Source organism: Xiphophorus hellerii, chromosome 8, assembly GCF_003331165.1.
Source record: "Xiphophorus hellerii strain 12219 chromosome 8, Xiphophorus_hellerii-4.1, whole genome shotgun sequence".
Lineage (NCBI taxonomy): Eukaryota > Metazoa > Chordata > Actinopteri > Cyprinodontiformes > Poeciliidae > Xiphophorus > Xiphophorus hellerii.
In genome coordinates, this window is record NC_045679.1 from 14,625,042 (window position 1) to 14,642,981 (window position 17,940).

The 17,940-nt window shown below is 38.5% G+C and overlaps 1 protein-coding gene across 1 annotated transcript; it reads right to left on the reverse strand.

The window, feature by feature from the left end:
- Positions 1–1,897: 1,897 nt before the first annotated feature.
- Positions 1,898–17,633, reverse strand: LOC116724160 (trichohyalin-like). Its single transcript, XM_032569598.1, has 6 exons — positions 17,127–17,633; positions 9,896–10,311; positions 8,079–9,825; positions 3,574–4,386; positions 2,786–2,900; positions 1,898–2,650 (listed from the first exon to the last, which is right to left on the reverse strand). Exons 1-6 carry the CDS (start codon positions 17,483–17,485, stop codon positions 2,447–2,449), a joined length of 3,654 nt encoding a protein of 1,217 aa, XP_032425489.1. The 5' UTR covers positions 17,486–17,633; the 3' UTR covers positions 1,898–2,446.
- Positions 17,634–17,940: the final 307 nt, after the last annotated feature.

Consider the following 17,940-nt stretch of genomic DNA (forward strand, 5'->3'; position numbering starts at 1 on the left):
GCAGCTGATAATGATCCATCTAGCAAGCAAATGCTAAGATGACGTTCGGCGTCCAAACAACAATGAGAAGAATCGTGGATGAAAAAGCCAAATTTCAGCACAAATTTTAAACATTATTCAATACACAACTTATTGTTTCTATATTCTGTTTCACATCTTTCAGAAAGTAACCAATAATAATAACTAAATGTCTATAATACTTGTGGTTTTCTTTACATAAGTTCTAAACAAATCAAATCATAAAAACGCTGATGACTGCAGACCACTTCTGTACAACCAAGGTCTAGCTAAACGCCTTTTAAAATCTGTTGGTTTTAACATTAACTGACCTGTAGGAGACACACACACACACACACACACACTGACCTGCTCACAGAAATGTTATAATACAGTGAAGTAAAGTGTTCGGTTTCCTGAAGAAACTCAGAGTTGAATCTCACTTCTGTTCTGAAATGTTTTGTGTTCTTCAGAAACTTTTCGTGTCTGGAGAAACCGTTGAAGCTCCATCAGAACCCAAACTGCAGCGAGTTCAGATCTGAACCAGAACCTGGACTCGACTCAAACCAGCCGACACGCTCCCGCTGGAAACCTCGCCCTCCATGTCTGCTGGTGGCGCATTCATGTTTCACTGGGAAACGCCACACTCTCTGAGAAGATGAAGAATTTCTCCAGAAACCTCCAGGATTCCCTGAACTCGTTTGTCATGTTGACACAGAGTGCTGCATTAGACACCAGACAGATGAAACGCTGTGTTTTTAAATCAATCAGATTAATGTGTTTCTGCTCCACTTGGGGCTATATATTTACACTTTTAAAACTTGTTGGGAGTTTTTCAGTTCTTACAGCATCAAATCAGAAGCTGAGTTGATGCTTCTGAGTACGTTTCGCATATTTAAAAGCGAATCGTGTCAAATTTCCAGCACCAGGCTCACTTATAGAAGTGAGGATTTTTCTGTCCTAATTTGAAAATGACATGAGAAAAGAACTGGGAACAAAAACAAGATTTAAAAAAAACACAGAAGGTGCAACAAACCTTCAGCAGCCTCATCTTGTTGATGTCAGCTAATGACGTCATCATTTACAATAACAAATAGCCCATAAAAGCATCACTTGGACCCAGAATCTACCTGTCTTTTGTCAGTATATCAAGGAGAAATCTGCCACGAGGGAAAAGACGGGACGAAGCGGATGTCTTCAAAATAAAACCACCAAAAAGGAAAATAGAACTATCGCTGGGAGACGTGTGTTTGTACTTGTTAGCTTCAATAATTTACCTGAAATAGCCAGTATAAAATATTTAAAAAAATATGCACAGACTCGATTGTAATTTTATTATTTTTTTCCCTTTTTATGTCTAAAATAAAAACATAAAATCACCATCAAAGGTCTAAAATGTCTTGTTTCTCCGACTGTTAAGGTCACCAACTGATGGTGGAAAGCACAAATTATTATTATTAACTATAGCAAGTTGTCCAAATCCAGATTATTTTAATGGCAGATTTTTTTAAAAATTACACTTAATGACTTTGACTATACTGCTAGAGTGAAACATGCCAAATGTTTTTGGTAGATCGGGTTTGCATACATCAGTCATCTGATGTATCATTGTGTGTGTGTATATATACAATATATACAGTTATTTTTTAAAACCTTAAAAAAAACTGTTCATCTGGACTGAAATGGGTTCAGATCCAAACTGATGAAACTTGAATTATGGAAGATGCAGTTATTTTTGGCCTCCCTCTACTTAGGTTGGGGGAGAGACCCAGGGTCACTCCCCCAACCTAAGTAGAGGGAGAGACCCAATTTACATGGCATATTGGTTTATTCTGTTATGATTTCCTCATTCATGCCTTTTCATAACACTAACATATAACTGAATAAATGAAACAAGAAATAGATTTATACATTTTTAATTTTATTTTGCAAATATACAAAAACACCTCAGCCAGTTCCAGACAGTGTATATTTTTCAGTGTTTAACATTCAAAGATAAAGTGCTCTTGGTTTGCAGAATGCAAAGAAAAAAAGAGAAAAAATCTAATTACAGCACATAGTATAACATATAAGGCTCTTTTTGACCAGGCAAGGGGAAAACTGTTTTGATTTAACCAGGCAGTATAGCAAGTCTTCTAAGCTTGAAATTTACGCTCTACATGAAAGCAATGGACATATATGAATATCCTTTTACACTTGATTGAAAGAGAGAATTTTCTTATATAAAAAAGATTTAATTGAAACTGCTGCAGTCATCACAGTAATAGTTCATCTTTTCTTTTTGATTTTTCTTGTTGATATATTAACCTTAAGGTTTATCCTACTACAAAAGAGCCAGCATTCAGCGATGAACACATCTTTGGAAGCCAGGTCTTTCATGTAGTCGTGAAATGAATAAAGTCAGAGCACAGGGATCTGATCTGATTCAGAGTGTCAGCTATAAATCCACTTAGGCAGACTTCTTTAAAGAGCTCATGGACATGAGGATACTTGGATTCTCTTCCATGACTCGCACCAGTAAGTTGTCAATGTACTGCTCCAGCTCTGATATCTTTTTATCTCTCTCGGAGAGCTGGCTCTCCTGTTTCAACAACAGAGCGATCAGTTCCTCTCGAGTTAGCTGGGAGTATGGCCCTGATCTTCCTGTGCCAACCTGTAGGAGGGACATGAAGTAAAGAGACAACGATAATCTTTGATCATGAAAACCAAAGGAAACGTCACAGCAATCTCTAGATTGGCATAAAACATTTAGCTAAAATTGAAAAGAAAAAAAAAGAAGAATACATACGTTTGTTTTGTCCTGAACTCCATTACAGTCTAATTCTGTGGCTTTATCATTTCCAACTTTACCAACTGAGTCAGACTGCTGCTCCAGAGGATTAAGGGGTTTTACAGGCTGAAGTCTGTAATGAGAAAAGGGTTGAGAGTGAAACATGTAAAGAGAATGGCAAGATGAAGCAAAATGTAGTAAAGGCAACGGAATTTGTTTAAAAATTACATATCAACTCAATGAAAGCCATCAACTATTGAAACCCTTTTTTTTACATGTTATTTTTAGAAATGCTCAAACTCTTTCAGATTGCATCGCATCTAAATAATTTCTAAATCTTTCAAGCATATTCTTAAAGATCTGAACATTGTACTGTTCTAACATATGGAGAAGTGATGGCTCTGCTGCAAGGTAAAGCACCGCCTCACTCTCAAGTCTTTGTGTTACCTCCAACAGATTTTCATACACTCTCCATTTTTTAATGATTAATTGATCAATGCTCTCTGAGATGCACAAAGCTTAGAATATTGTTTTATATCCCGATCATGCTTTAAACCTCTCCACAACTTTATCCCTGTCCCGATCCTGTCTGCTGTAATCCTTGTTTTTTATGATGTTTATTTACTAATATTACTTTCTCAGAGGCTCTACTTCAAAATGCTGCAATTCTTTGTGCTTGTCCATCACATCAAATCCCAGTGATGGTTCTGATTTGACAAAGTGTGAACAACGATAATTTGCAAGGTACTGCAAACATACCAACAATTAAACTAGACAAATTAATGCTGAGGACTAAAGCGTCTTACCTGCGTGAAACTGCAGGAGGTCCCTCCTCTCTTGCACCAGCCATGGTCACAATCTTCTTGGACTCTTTGTTTGGATTCTCTTGGACCTGTATGTGACTTTTGACCTCTTGTTGTGTGTTGCATGCCTTGTTTGGAGCACTTTCTCCAATGTCATCTAAAACATCAGTTTCACCATGGTTTCGACTGACAATGGCGCTTGAAGGAGTGTCATTGGGATCAGGCGGTAGGGGAGCTCGAGCTATTTTTGAGGATTTGACTTTAGCTGAATCTTTGTCAGCAGCTTGTGATTTGACAGGAGGCCAAACTGCTGGATTAGTTTTAACAAAGGTTGTTGCATCATTATGAACCGTGAGCTCATTTTCCTCCTCATCGTCATCTTCAAACGGGTTTAAACCACAAACAGCTCCGTCTTTAATCTCCACCACGCCTCTGTGAAGCTTATCTTCAGCAGTGCACGGTATGGATGGAGCAGGACGTTTATTGTGTTTGCCTGTTTCTTCTTGGGCAGAATCATGTTCCGTCGTGCTCTGGGTGTTTCTCAAATCTTTGGAAGACCTGTTTAGAGGAGCGATCATCTGCACTGAGCGCTGGGGAGCAACGCTGACAGTTTTGACATCTTTGTCTTTACTCTGTTTGTTAATTTGTGGCAGATGTTGTGTCGACGTCTCCTCCTCCTCCTCCTGTTTCTGTCTCTCCAACTGATTCCTTCCCGGAGGCTTAGGAGCCGCTCTCTTTTCCCGCTGAATGTTAGTTGGGTCCTTTTCGCTGGTGGAAGCTGCCCCGCTTTCCACTGATGACGCAGCTGACTGACATCTGAAAATGACAGAGATACAAGTGTGGGCAAAAGTTGGCTGTCAATTAATCAGACATTCCACAGTGACGCAAAAATACCGAGTCAAGAAAACATATTCAAACACAAATGTTTCCATTTTTATTCAGTGTATTCTGATATACTACAAATAGTCTGTTGTGTTTTTTAGAGTTTAATACACATGAACATTATATATATATTTAAATTAGTAATCCAATTCAGTTGCCCATTTTTGGATTAAACCACAAACGGTGCACAAGAAGAAATGTTTTATGATATTTCTATTCTGACCACTGTACAGTATTTTATTGGAACTATTGATTTTTTAAATCTTGTATATCTAGTATTGCTACTACCCCTAAATTTCCCCTCTTTGGTCTATTTCTATGTGATCCTTATTTCCACCAAAGAGATTCTCAAAAGCTTTTAGATCCCTTGACCATCCCACATACAGTCCAATGTAGATTATTAATATTTTATGCGATAAGCTAACACAAAGTGGCAATGGCGATCAAATGGAAGGAAAATAATGATCTGGCTTTTATGGAAGAGTAGGAAGAAGAACAGCACCGCTCAAGACTGCCATAAGAAGTCCTATTTAAAGTTTCCTACTGATGCTTGCAGTGGGAAATACTGCAAGCATCTGAAAGTGGGTACTTCTGTTAATTATGCTATGAAACCATTACTACACATCTTTCCTATAGTGATTCATATTGAGGGAATGATTTTGTTTAGCACAGACAGAGAAGAAGTTCAGAGTTGATGAGAAGATGATTGAAAGAAAAGCACAAAGGGCAATCCTGGAAGAAAATCTGTTAGCAGCCAGAAAAGAAAGATTAACCTTTCAGTTCAACCACCCTAAAAATATATATAGAGCTGAAGAGTTTAGATTGAAGTGTTTCCATGTGCTAGAATGACCTAGTCAAAGTTAAGACCTAAATCCTATTTAGATTGTGAGGAGATTTGAAAATTAATGTTTACAGATGCTTTCCATCCAATATGAGTTTCAGCTGCTTAAAAATAAATAAGATAAATAAATAAATAAATGTTTAGTCTGTTGATTTACAAAGCAATCAGATGAAATTGTAGTTAAATATTGGCTTGGGTAGGTGTTGATGCAAATGCCAACTAAACTTTAGAGGTCTTGAGCTTTTTAAAAATTTCCTTCCACTTCGTTTAAACCAACACAAAATAAAATGCATATTTCACAATATCCCAAATAAATACAGATATTTGTCACTGCAATGTGATGAAATGTTAAAACTCTCAAGAAGGATGAATACTCTAGCAGTGAACTGTAAACAGCTTCTTCACATAATACTTGATACAATGAGGCAAGGCTGTGAAATGCTCTTCATCCTTCAGCCCAGGCTGCTCTCTCCTTCAAACTAACACATGAGCTCAAAGCCATGCAATATTTATGCAGGTATCAGCCGCCTGTTGCATTTAGAAGAGAAGTGTTGAGACAATCGGTCACAGAGCTCTAACAGACTGAAAAACAAGATATGGGAAACGTTCAGATGAACACCAATATTTTCATCAAGTATTTAATCCCTATTCACTGCCTCTTTTATTGTTCTGCAGGCTAACTTCAGCTACATCTTAATCCTTCAACCACAATGTAACCATTTAAATAATTAATACTTACTCCAATACATTTAAAACTACTTTTAGTAATTGATTTTAAGCTTTGTACAGAAGTTCATTGTTTCCAAATATTTATCATTTAAAATCAATCTTTCAAATTTACATTAGTTGATGCAAATTTCTGAAATGTTTTTTAAATATCTCCTTTATCCTTTCAAGTAAGCTGGCCTCTCTTCCTGTTGTCCCATGTTCCTACACAAGTTTTCCCCTTAAAGTTTAGTCCAATCCTTGGTGTTTACATTATAATCTTAATCAAAACTTCACTGTAAAATTACAGCAAATATTTCTGCAGCAAATATGTAATCCGCAAAAGCAAGAGGACTGCAGAAAGGAATCACACAAAGGAGGAAGTAAGCATGAAGTGAGTAAGAACATCTGGATGTGGGGTTAGAAGAACACAAGACAGAAAAGAAGATGGACACAGAAAGGGAAGTAGGAGACACATTTCAGACAATGAGAGAGAAATATAGTCTAGAAATCCTCTTTTCCTGCTTTCTATGACTTTCCACATCTGGAAAAAAGTGGAATCAAGCTCCATAAATTTAAAGAGTGAAACTGGCATTTCTATATACAAATTATTTTGTGTCTGCATTGATGTCGCTCAAAAAATAAATGCACACACACACACAAAAAAAAAACTAAGATTTTCCCTGCGCTGAATTAAATTTAGGGGTCCACTGTGGGGGAATTAGATAGCAACTAGACAGATCTGGTGTGAGTCACTCTGTGTGGAGTTTGCATGTCGTTGTCCACCATCCATAAAACAACATGTTGGACTAATTGGTCACCGTGACCCGCCTCACTGACCACTGGAGACAGAAGTATCTTTTGAATGTAAGCATACTTTTCGTTTTTGCACATTTCTGTTTTTAATGGTGTATTGTAATATTATTCTAATTTTAAATGTAATTTTCATTAACTTTAAGTGGAAAATTACTACAGCAGAAATAAACCCTTTCAAATGTCAGTGTAATTAATCTATGTATATTTTTCACAGTCATAACTTTTCTGAAATAAATCAACTTTTCAATAATATTCTAATTTATTGAATTGGTGTGTACTTTGATCCATTTACTTCAGTTTGGGATGCACATATTTTGACAGACTGAATGAATTACAGATTATTTGTTTAGCCGTTTTTCTGGTTTAAGAAGCAAAGTTCTGGCATAAACTTTAAATCCAGTTACCGTCACATGCCTTTTGCTGCAATAAATCCAGTCATCCTGCATTTTTGTTTGTTGTTCTTAAGACTTTCAAGAACAGAGATTCAAAAGTTGCTGACAGCTTGGAGAAAATATATCCCAGATGTGCGCCAGGAGCACAAAGGCTACATGTAGACTGACACAGTTTAAATTTTGTATGTGGAATTTGGAATTTTTGCGAGCAAAATTTATGAGCAAGACATGCTGACGAAGTCAAGGTGGAGGTCAAGGTGGAGCGCTTCTCTGACGTGTAGATGCAGGAATATATTCCTGAATTCAACATCTCTCCAGAAAAAGAAGTGAGAGTAAAAATGTGATGGACTGCTGGAGTTAAGTTGGCAGATATTTCAGTGGAGAAACACCTAAAGTGTGCCAGTGAATACAAGCTGCAAGTTTTCATTAGTGATCCATACATCAGGTTCTTTTTGAAGCTGTGCATGTTACCCAAACTTCATCCTGCAAAGTCATCATTTACAGAGGCTTAACAGGACAAGAGCAAAAAAAATTAGAACCATTGTTTTATTTCCTTTTCAGAGGATCCTGTCATATCCTGAAATATTTTACCTTTGAGGATTATTAAAGTAGAAAATGATAAACTGCTGAGCCTTTCCTAGAAATAGTTCACTCTGCAAATTTAAACAGAATACTGTATAATCACATATATCATATTGATGCCATATGCAGAATTAATTATTCTTAGAAGAATAAGTAAAAGGGAAACAACCACATACACTGGATGAGGTGAGGAACATATTTTTAAAGATTTATGGTGAGAAAAGATTTGTCATTCCACCTAATTATGCTGAATCATCAGTGAAATACCAATTGAATATTGATCCACTAACCTTTGATCATCAGATTTTGCTTTAGACAATTTGGGAGTTTCCTCAGGTGGAGTGACGTTTTCATCAAAAGGATTAGTGGAAATGATTTCTACAGGAACTCCCATTTTGATTTTTGTTCCAACACTTTTCTCTTCTTCTTTTATTTTGTTTTCCTTCTTTTCTTTTGCCAACTTTTCCTGCTTCCTTATTTCCTCCTCCCTTCTTTCCTTCTCATTCCTCTCCTCCCTCCTTATTCTCTCCTCTTCAACCCTCATTTTCTCCAGTTCCTCTTCTCTTTGTTTCTCCGCTTTTATTCTCTCGTCTTCTGCTCTTTTTCTTTTTTCCTCCTTTTGCATTTTTGCTTGCTCTTCTTTCATTCTCTCTTCTTCTTTTCTTTTTGCTTGTCTCATTTCATCTTCCAACCTTTGTTTCTCGGCCTTCTCCTCTTCCTCTTTTCTTATTTTCTCTTTCTGGATCTGTTCTTCTTCCTCTCTTTTCGCTCGCTCTTCTTCAGCCTTTCTTCTCTCCTCTTCCTCTTTTCTCATCTTTTCTATAGCCAGCTTCTCCAGTTCTTCTTGCCTTCTTTTAGACTCCTCTTCCTCCTCTTTTTTCTTCCTCTCTTCCTCCTCTCTTCTGATTTTCTCTTTCTGAATCCTATCCTCCTCCTCCCTTCTTGCACGCTCTTCTTTGGCCTTTCTTCTTTCCTCTTCTTCTTGTCTCAGCTTTTCTTTAGCCAACTTCTCCTCTTGTTTCCTCCGCTCCTCTTCCTCCCTTTGCATCTTTTCTTGCTCTTCTCTTGCTCTCCTTTCCTGTTCCTCCAGTTCTTTCCTCTTTGCTAACTTTTCTTCGCGTTCTTTCCTTCTCATCTCTTCTTCCATCTTAATCCTTTCCTCTTCCTCTTTTCTGAACTTCTCTTCAGCCTCAATCCTTTCTTCCTCTCTTCTCTTTTCTTCCATTAGCCTAGCTTCCTCCTTTTCTCGACGAACCTTCTCTTTTTCTTCCTCTATTCTCATCTTTTCCTTCCTAAGCATCTCTTCTTCCTCCCTCCGCTTCTTTTCTTGCTCCGTTTTCCTTCTCTCCTCTTCAGCTCTCTCTTGTTCCCTTCTGACTTTCTCTTCTTCAATCCTCCTTTCTTCTTCCTCCTTCAGTCTCCTTTTTTCTTCAGCTAATTTATGCTCCTCTTCCTGCCTCCTCCTCTCTTGGGCCCTTTCCTCTTCCTTGATTCTTTTTTCTTCCTCTCTGTGCCTCTTTTCTTGTTCCTCTACTCTCCTTTTTTCTTCTGCCAGTTTTTGTCGCTCTTCCTCCTCTTTCCTGACCTTTTCCTCCTCTTCTCGTCTAAACTTTTCTTCAGCCAACCTCTCCAGCTCCTTTTGTTGTTTTCTGATGGCCTCCTCTTCCTCTTCTCTCATATTCTTTTCCAACTTGGCCTTTTCTTCTTCCTCTTTTCTTAAATCGTTAATATTTTCATCTTCCTCCTCTTTCTCTTCCTCCTCTTCTTCCATCCAGGGTGAATACTCCCTCACTGCTTTAAGTGAATCCACAGATGGAGACGGGTTTTCCGGGACATCCTCCATTGATCCGCGTCCTGAACTTGACAGGCTGAAGCTGGATCCGGCGCGAGACGTCCGAGGCGGCGGCTCCTCGTAGTAAACATGGCTGCCGTTGATGCACAAATTACTTTGCTCCTGTTTTTGTTGGGCAGAGGATGAATCTTTGCTGTCAGAGCTGCTGGAGTGCTTGTGTATCTTGAACTTGAACTTCTTTTTGCCTGAAAACACATGAGGAAAATTAACATGCATGCAGAAAGTTAATGAAGGGGTTATAGAAAAAATGCTGACCCTCAGAGGGGTCCACGTTCAGCCCAGATGATTGGCTCCCGCTCAGCGAGGAGTTCTTCGCAGGCAGGACGGACATGGACTGAGACAAATTCTTCTGCAGGTTGGATTTAGGAGAAAACAAAGACATCCTTTTGTTTTGCTTCGATTTTCCTCCCTCTCCACCTCCACTAGCGTCCTCTTCTTCGCTGTCTGTCAGAACCTGAGTGGGCAAAGGCACCACACCTGATGAGGAGTCTTGCTCCTTTTTCTTTCCACGGACTTTATCCTTAAGCTTTCCCAGCCGGGAGCGGGACTTCCCTGCAGCGGAGAGGTCGAACATGCTGGCGGTCATGTTGTTTCTCATAAACTGGACGTCCAGAAGGACCTCTCCACGGTCTTTGTCCGGCTTACCGGTTTTATCCAGCAATTTAAACCACCTGGAAAAGAAATACATATTAGAAATCCATCCTTATATGAACGCTGTTGTTGTATGCACATATTATTCTGAAGAAATAAATAAAGATAAAAGATTTCTATTCAAATTCCGGATTATAGCTGCAAACGTATTGAGACTAACTCAACTTTTTTATGTAATGTTACAACCACAAACTTCATGCTGTTTAATGAGATTTTATGGGGCAGACCAGCACAAACCAGTGTGTATTTGCAAAGTGAAAGACAAAGGATTTGTGGTTTCAAACTTTTATTTTTTTAGACACAAATAAAGATTTGGAAATTGAGGTCCTGATTTCAATCAGGCCATCACCTTTCAGTGCAGCTTGGGTCAGATTATATAGAGAGAGAATCGGTAGTGATGCATTTTAAAGTCTTGCTACAGATTCTCAGTTGGACTTAAATCTGGATTTTGGGTGGATCATTCTACTTTGCTTTGATCTAACACTTTCAGTTTGGGCTGCAAGTTTAGTGTCATCGTCCTGCAGAAAGATGACCCTCGACCGCAACCAAGTCTTTTGCTGCCTCAAACAACTTTTCTTCCATGATTAAACCATTTTAGCATAATCTATGTAAGAGTGCTTTCACACCTTGATAATTGAGGGAAGACTCGGTTCAGAAAATGTAAAAAAATGTTTCTTGACATCACAGAGAGGTATTGCAAGGATTTTTGTTAACAGTTTTCAGACCACATGAATCATATATGGCATTTCTGCTCTTTGGAAACAAAAAGAAAACATCTCTACATGTGTTTTGAAATATTCCATGAGTAGAATGAGATGCAATCAGTTTTCATTTGTGCATAATAGCAGCTTAGTTAATAGATGTTGAGTTTGCATTCAGTTTACTGACTTTTGATCCAAGTCAGAGGAGGAATTAATTCAGTTTTCTACAGGAAGGGATTCTCTGACAGTATGGATGTTTATAATTAAGTTTTAATGATAAAACCAACAGGAATTATTAAACAGAGAGGAATAGAAAAGCTCAAATTTAAGATTTAGAAAGCAAACAAACGTTTTCTTCTTGATATAAAGAACTTGCAGATTTAATCTTAAATCACTTCTTGTTTGAGACACAAACATCCCTTCACGCTCCAGACATTTAAATCCACTGAAAATTAACTCCTGAATTAGTTCTGTTCTCAAACCAACCAGATTAGTCTTTGCTTCCCACAGAATTTACAAGCAACAAATCTCCAGTTTACCCCATTTTTTACCTTTTAAACAATTGGTGTAAAACAGAAAGAAGTAAACAGCACTACAAAGAAACTCTAAATAAACTGATTGTCGTCAATAGAAAGGTGCCCCACCTTCATACTGGTTGTGAAACAATTGATGTTTGGTGGTCGACAGCACAATTTTTACAAAGAAAACTAAAAGAGCCCACTCAGCATTAAATAAATGCCTATCGGGCAAAAAGCTGAGGTCAGCTCACCACTGAGAAAACGACTTCGGCTGAAATCTGGATTCTAAAGGAAATGAGGAAATCAGGAAGGGGCACTGTGAGTGTAAGCAGAAACATGCTGAGCTGTAGCTGCAGGCTTGTCTTTGTTTTAAGAACACCACTGTCTGGGCATGTTTTCATAGTTTTGAGTTTATATATGACACACAGTATTTACTCCCTGAATTTACAGGCTTCCCAGGAGGCAACAGACATAAAATACCTCAGAGGATTGCTCTCCTCTCATTGTCCTGCACAAGTTATGTTGCTTAGATTTGCTCTCCTCCTCCTTCCTCAGGAATGCTTCAGATGTGTGGCACAAACAAAATTAAGGAGGGAAGCCGCCTTTTCCTGGAATTTGATACACGGTTCAGTCACTGCTGTCACAGCCATCCCCCCCCCAGCCTCCTGCTCACTGATGGGAAAACTGGAAATTATCTGCACATTTCAGGCCTTGAGATTGTAAATAATCTGTGCATCTAGCTTGATTTATTCAAAAACATCCTTCAGATATGCACTGCTAAATAGATATTGGATTTATCATGTGGAGGTGAGAGGGAGGAAGATTAATAGAAAATACTCAGCTTTTTTTTTATTTCTATGCATAGACAAGTCTTCCTTTTATTAATCCTGGCATCTTTTGGACAGTTTCACTGGCAGATTAGATCAGATTTTCTTAGACTAGCTGTTTAGCCCTTTCATTCTGTGCAAACTAGACACTTTTCTGAGCTAAAAGAATTTAAAAAATATAGATACGTAGACAAACCCTCTATATTCTGTTGCAGTAATAAATTAAAGAAAAACAAATCCAAACGTGTGAAAGTTAACATAATTTAAAGCAAAAAATTCTACCCACCGCTAAGAGATTTGAGCTCTCATCGTATTTGTAAAAATTTGCAAGTTGTTCTGCTTAATAAGCTCAGCCTCCAGGAGGGGATTTATTAATCAGCTCTGGGCTCCACCAAGCACCAGTCTGTGTTGAATAATCAACACCTAGACCACAGAAGAAGACCTTCAAAGAGAATCAGCACACGCTCTGTGACATCTTCCAACCTTGATGGTATCCAAGTTCAACACACGGCTAAATGTGAATTTGGCAAACAAATTTCCAAATGGCGCCTCGTGAAATTTTACACAAGGTCTGCAAACATGGTGCAGATTTATATTTTGGACTGAATTCTTAAGTAAGTAAACCTTTCCTCTAATAATTTGTTATCTTTGCAAAGTCTTTATTTCCTTGATTCATTGACTGAATACAGTCATATTCAATAAATCAGAATATGAAGTCCAACAAGGTTTATTTGATTAAAAAGTACATTTAGAAGATAACTTTTAAGCAGATACCAAATATAGTTTTTATTAAGCTCACATTTGTGTATTAAAATGTTTTTTATTGGTCTGATAACATTATAGTTTTAATGTTGTGTTTTTTATTAACTGTAAGCAGAAAATCATAATTAACAGAAATAAAGGTTGGAAGACAACAGCTACATTTAGCCACACCTTCATTCCTTTGCTTATTTCTGCCAGTTACATCAATGATCTTATTTTCAGAGAGAAATCTGGACAAATCAGTGAACTGAGAAGTAAAATTTATGACAGCTATTTTTCTCTTAAACCAGCGAGACGCACCTATGGCATATTCTGCTCTAAACAACCATCAGTCATGGAAAACTATTCAAGATATTTAATCAAGATCATCGCTGACTTCAAGGACGGGAGAGTAACGCTTAATCGTAGTAATAATTAGTATTTACTTCAGGATCTCAATTTTCTGGATATTTTAAAATTAAGTCTAAAAGTTAGAGTGGGCATTTTACTGTTTGTTTAGTATTGTACAACAATAGAGCATCTACACCACAGGTCACAAAGCCAGACACACTACAAATAAGACAAAAAGAGAAGAAGCAAGTTCCTCAAGTGAAATCAGAGGGGAAGTTGCAAAAGCATTTGGGTGGAGCCCAACACACTCTGCATGAGGTGGAATTAAACTGGTGCTTGCTCTACAGATGATTTTTAACCTCTCTGAGCGGATACAAAGTGTGCTACTTTACTGGGCAGACAGTACCGGAGGAGAATGATAGATGACTTAACATTTTTATTTCTTTTTCTTGCAGATACCCATCGTACTTTCTCTGGACACATCCTTCCTGGCCCGCTGATAACACAATGGCCCCGAGTGACTCAAGAATTTCTTATCTCACAGCACAGCTGGGAGTGGGAGAACAGCTGAATAAGTAACAATGTAGCAGGAAGAAAGTCCAAGGACTAAAACTGTCCGAGTCATGTTGCTGGATCAGAAAGGCCAAAAAGGAAGATAAGAAGAGCTTTTAATGGTGTCTTTAGAATCATTCTTTCAAAAGGGGCTTATAAAACCACTTCATTAAAAAAAAAAATTGTGAACAAGTACAGCAAGTTTTACTGCACTTATTCAGATTCACAGAGGGTCTAAATTATCCTAAAGGCAAGATCCTGGCCTAACTCTGGCTGGAGGATTGACCACAAGCTGACTGGTTTCCTGGCAGAGTCTTGGCTTTCAAACAGTCCATACATTTTCAATGTGGCTGATGTTCAGGATATCCCACAGGTTCCATGTTAGCCTGATTTATCCATTAGAAAACCAGGCTTAATGTGCATCTGGGATCACCATCCACCAGGACCACACAGTGCTGTGCTGTTTCTAGTCATCTGTTGCTGTTGAGTTGAAATAAAAATTTAGAGCCAATACTTTATTTCACCAAGATTGTGCAACGCACCAATACCACAAACCCTCAACGTAGTGATGACGACTGCTTTGACAACATATGGCCTGCAGTCTGACTGTATGGTCACAGTCATTGTCTGTCTGGAAGACCAATTTGTGCCCAAGCCTCTATTTCCTGGCTTCATTTTTTAGCTTAATCATACCACAGGATGTCCAAAAATGTTTGCTTTTGGAGTTTACAAACTGTCTTTGTTGCTTTTGGAATGATACCTTTTTCCTCTCTGAGTGGCATTTCAGCTCATATTGCTTCTCAACTTGTTTCAATGTAGAAATTGTTTTCTTTTTCTCTTACAGTTTGTTCAATTACTTTTGTAAGGCGGGTGCACCTTCATTTAACTCAGATGTTGCGAATTACAAAATCAGAAGCTCCTAAAAGCCATGATATCATTATCTACATTTTCCCAAATTGCTTAAAAGGCAGTTTGGTAATCTTTGTGTATGTAAACTTCTGAAATTGATTAACATGATATTGATGAAATAAATACATTATTTCAATTTATAAATAGAATAATTTCCTTTACTCCAACTGTGATTAATGTCAAACAGGGAGAAAAGAATCATTTACACAAATAGTTTCAGTTTATGTTTGAGCCTTACTCAGAAAATAGATTGGTTTAAATAAACAATGAAGTTGAAAATAATTAAAAGCACTGCGGTTTCTTGTGCTAATTTACCTGCTGCTCACAGTCGCTGTGCTTTAATCATTGACTGCAGATTGTTTGTAAATCATTAGCCTTTGCAGAGATGGCAGTTGTATTGTTCTAATACCTGAAAAAGTTGAAGTTCGATGATGTACAATTTTCACCAAGACAGACAGTCTCACATTTTACAGAAGCCACAGATGAAAATGATGAAATAGGACAACAAATAGGCTGATTCCACCTGCTTCATGTTCTATTTCATTACTTCCTGGCGCTCTTTTCCTATAAAAAAACAGGAATGGAGGGAAAAATGATACGATATGTTGACATTTCTTTCCCTGCCATCGTGACCTAATCTTCACCCAACTTTAAAACTTTATTCTAAATTGATAATCATAGTTCATGAACTGTACTGTGGTGAAACAAGGCCTTCCTAGTTCACAGTTAAACCTCAGTGGTTCAGCTGTGAAAAACTGACCTTCCTTGACTTTCACTGTTGTTGTCAATGTTTGTTTTCTCATTGATAAAATGGTCAGGAATGCGAGGCCAAAGCTGGAGGGAGTCACTGAGCTCACAGAAAGATCAACACAGAGGAGCTGTGTCAGAATTCACTGCAAAAGAAACACGCAGAGATCCTCTTGTGTTAAAGACGATCGCTGATTTTCATACGGCTAGTTATAAATGGAGAGAACGAGGCAGATTTTTTACATATCTTAGTATGCTAATAAATCCATGGCACTGGAGATTAAACTTTTAAAACAACTAGCAAGGTCCAGTCAGCTATTATAATCTAGTTTAGAGGGGAAAAACATGATTCTTTAAAGTCAGGTTAGGTTTATTGAACTGGGTTATGTTGCTGTTTGCGTTTTAATAGCAAGACTGAAAAACACACGGTGGAGGCAGAGAAACCTCCGATGTACAGAGACAAGTGTTAATGGGAAGCAGAATAGAATACAGAGAACCATTGTTCATAGCAGCGTTTGTAACCTCTGCTCACTGATTTGAGGTTTTGCCATAAAGCTAACAAATGGTGCGTGAAAAATTGTGAAGGTCATAGAGACTGTTTGGTCGTCTTCATTCATCATGAAGGGGTTTTTCAAGATCACCAATGCTATTGTAGAGGCAAAAACTTGATCATTTCTAAAAGAGGTAGACATCAATTTGTGCCCAGTAAAGATTTTCCTTCTTTATTTAATTTAATGAACATTTGGTGTATAGAAAGACTTTCAAGTTCAAAAAAATATGTGAATTCTGGATATTCTTCTCCTACAAAGTTTATATTGTTTTTCTTTCTGTATAAAGGGAAATAAGTAAGCTCAGTCAATGAAAATTAATCTCTGAACCAACTGCATCCATTTGCTTGAGTAATGCTGCTTGGCATCCTCCAAGGCTGCAACCAAGGCAACAAATCCTCTAAGCTGCAACGCTGGGAGTGGGCAACAATCGGAAACCAAACCCACGTAAATGGGCCTGTGCAGTGATGCAAGGTTGAGCCTGTGCGATCTCAAAGGGCTCGAAGGTGCAGAGATCACAGATTCTTCAGATTTAAACACACAGGACAACTTTTCACAAATGCTGCTGCTGGTTTGGTTGTCTGCTATTTAAAAATCGAGACTTTACTTATGGGATTATGGAAGTTTGAAGCTCTGAGACCACAGAGGTTCAGCATGACTGACAGCAGAACCATAAAACCAAAACAAAACAGAAGTTATGTCTCTGTGGCGCAGGTGAAAGGCAATTACTTTCACCTGCCAATATTTAGTTATAAAGAAATGCAAACTCACTAAAACTTTCTGCTCAATGTGTCTTCAGGAAAACCAAAAGGCCAGTAGTTATATCTGTCTGCATAACAACTTTAAACTACTGAGTTGTACTTTTATATTTCTTTCTAATCTGGTGTTAGTAGATCTAATTTAAATTCAGTGTGATTTTTTTTTTTCCACAGTGAACTTACTCTGACTTGTTGCGGGTTTTGTCCTCACTGAGCTGCAGCAGGTTGATGACAGCCTGACCCAGCAGCTTGTCAGGTCCCACCAGAGCGCGGTGCAGGACCTGGACGTGCAGCGTGCTGCGGTCCTTCCCTCCACCTCCTCCAGCCTGAAGCAGCAGCGGTGGCAGGTCAAAGGAGGCTTCCTCTTTCCACGCCGGAGCCACGCTTTTCTCCACCACCGACGTCTGGTACTTCTCCTTGCCCACTTGCATAACCGCGTACGCGTCATTGGTGCCGCTTTTCCCCTTTATCCTGAGGCCTCTGGCTTGGAGCACCGTTACCTGGACGCTTGTGGGACTCCACTGCTGATCCGCTAAAGACATGCTGACAGCACCTGCTGCTGGCGCCGTTACAGAGAGAAACACCAAAACGCAGCGCAGCCAACACACCACCAGGCTCTCCGCGAAACCGCGGAGGAGGAAGGAAAAGTTAGTTAAAGAGCCCAGGAGGACTTCAGGAACCAGCTGATTGGGCGTGGTCACATCAAGAGGGGGCCTCGGTTTGGAGAAGCCACGCCCACCTCAAACTGACAGGTGGGTGGATCAATGAGCTTCACTATGAATGAACCACACCTGTCAGTGCAGTCAGAATCAATACATTAGAGTTTCCGTTCCTTTGAGGCTCATTTATCAGATTAGAAGTACCTTAATAAAACAACAATCTTTAAGCAGGTTTAGTTAAACCCACATTTGAAGCACGATAATATAATGGTGTGGACTTTTTTAAATTCAAGTTTCAACTGGGAAAAAAATCATTTTGTTACTCTGCTCCTTCAATG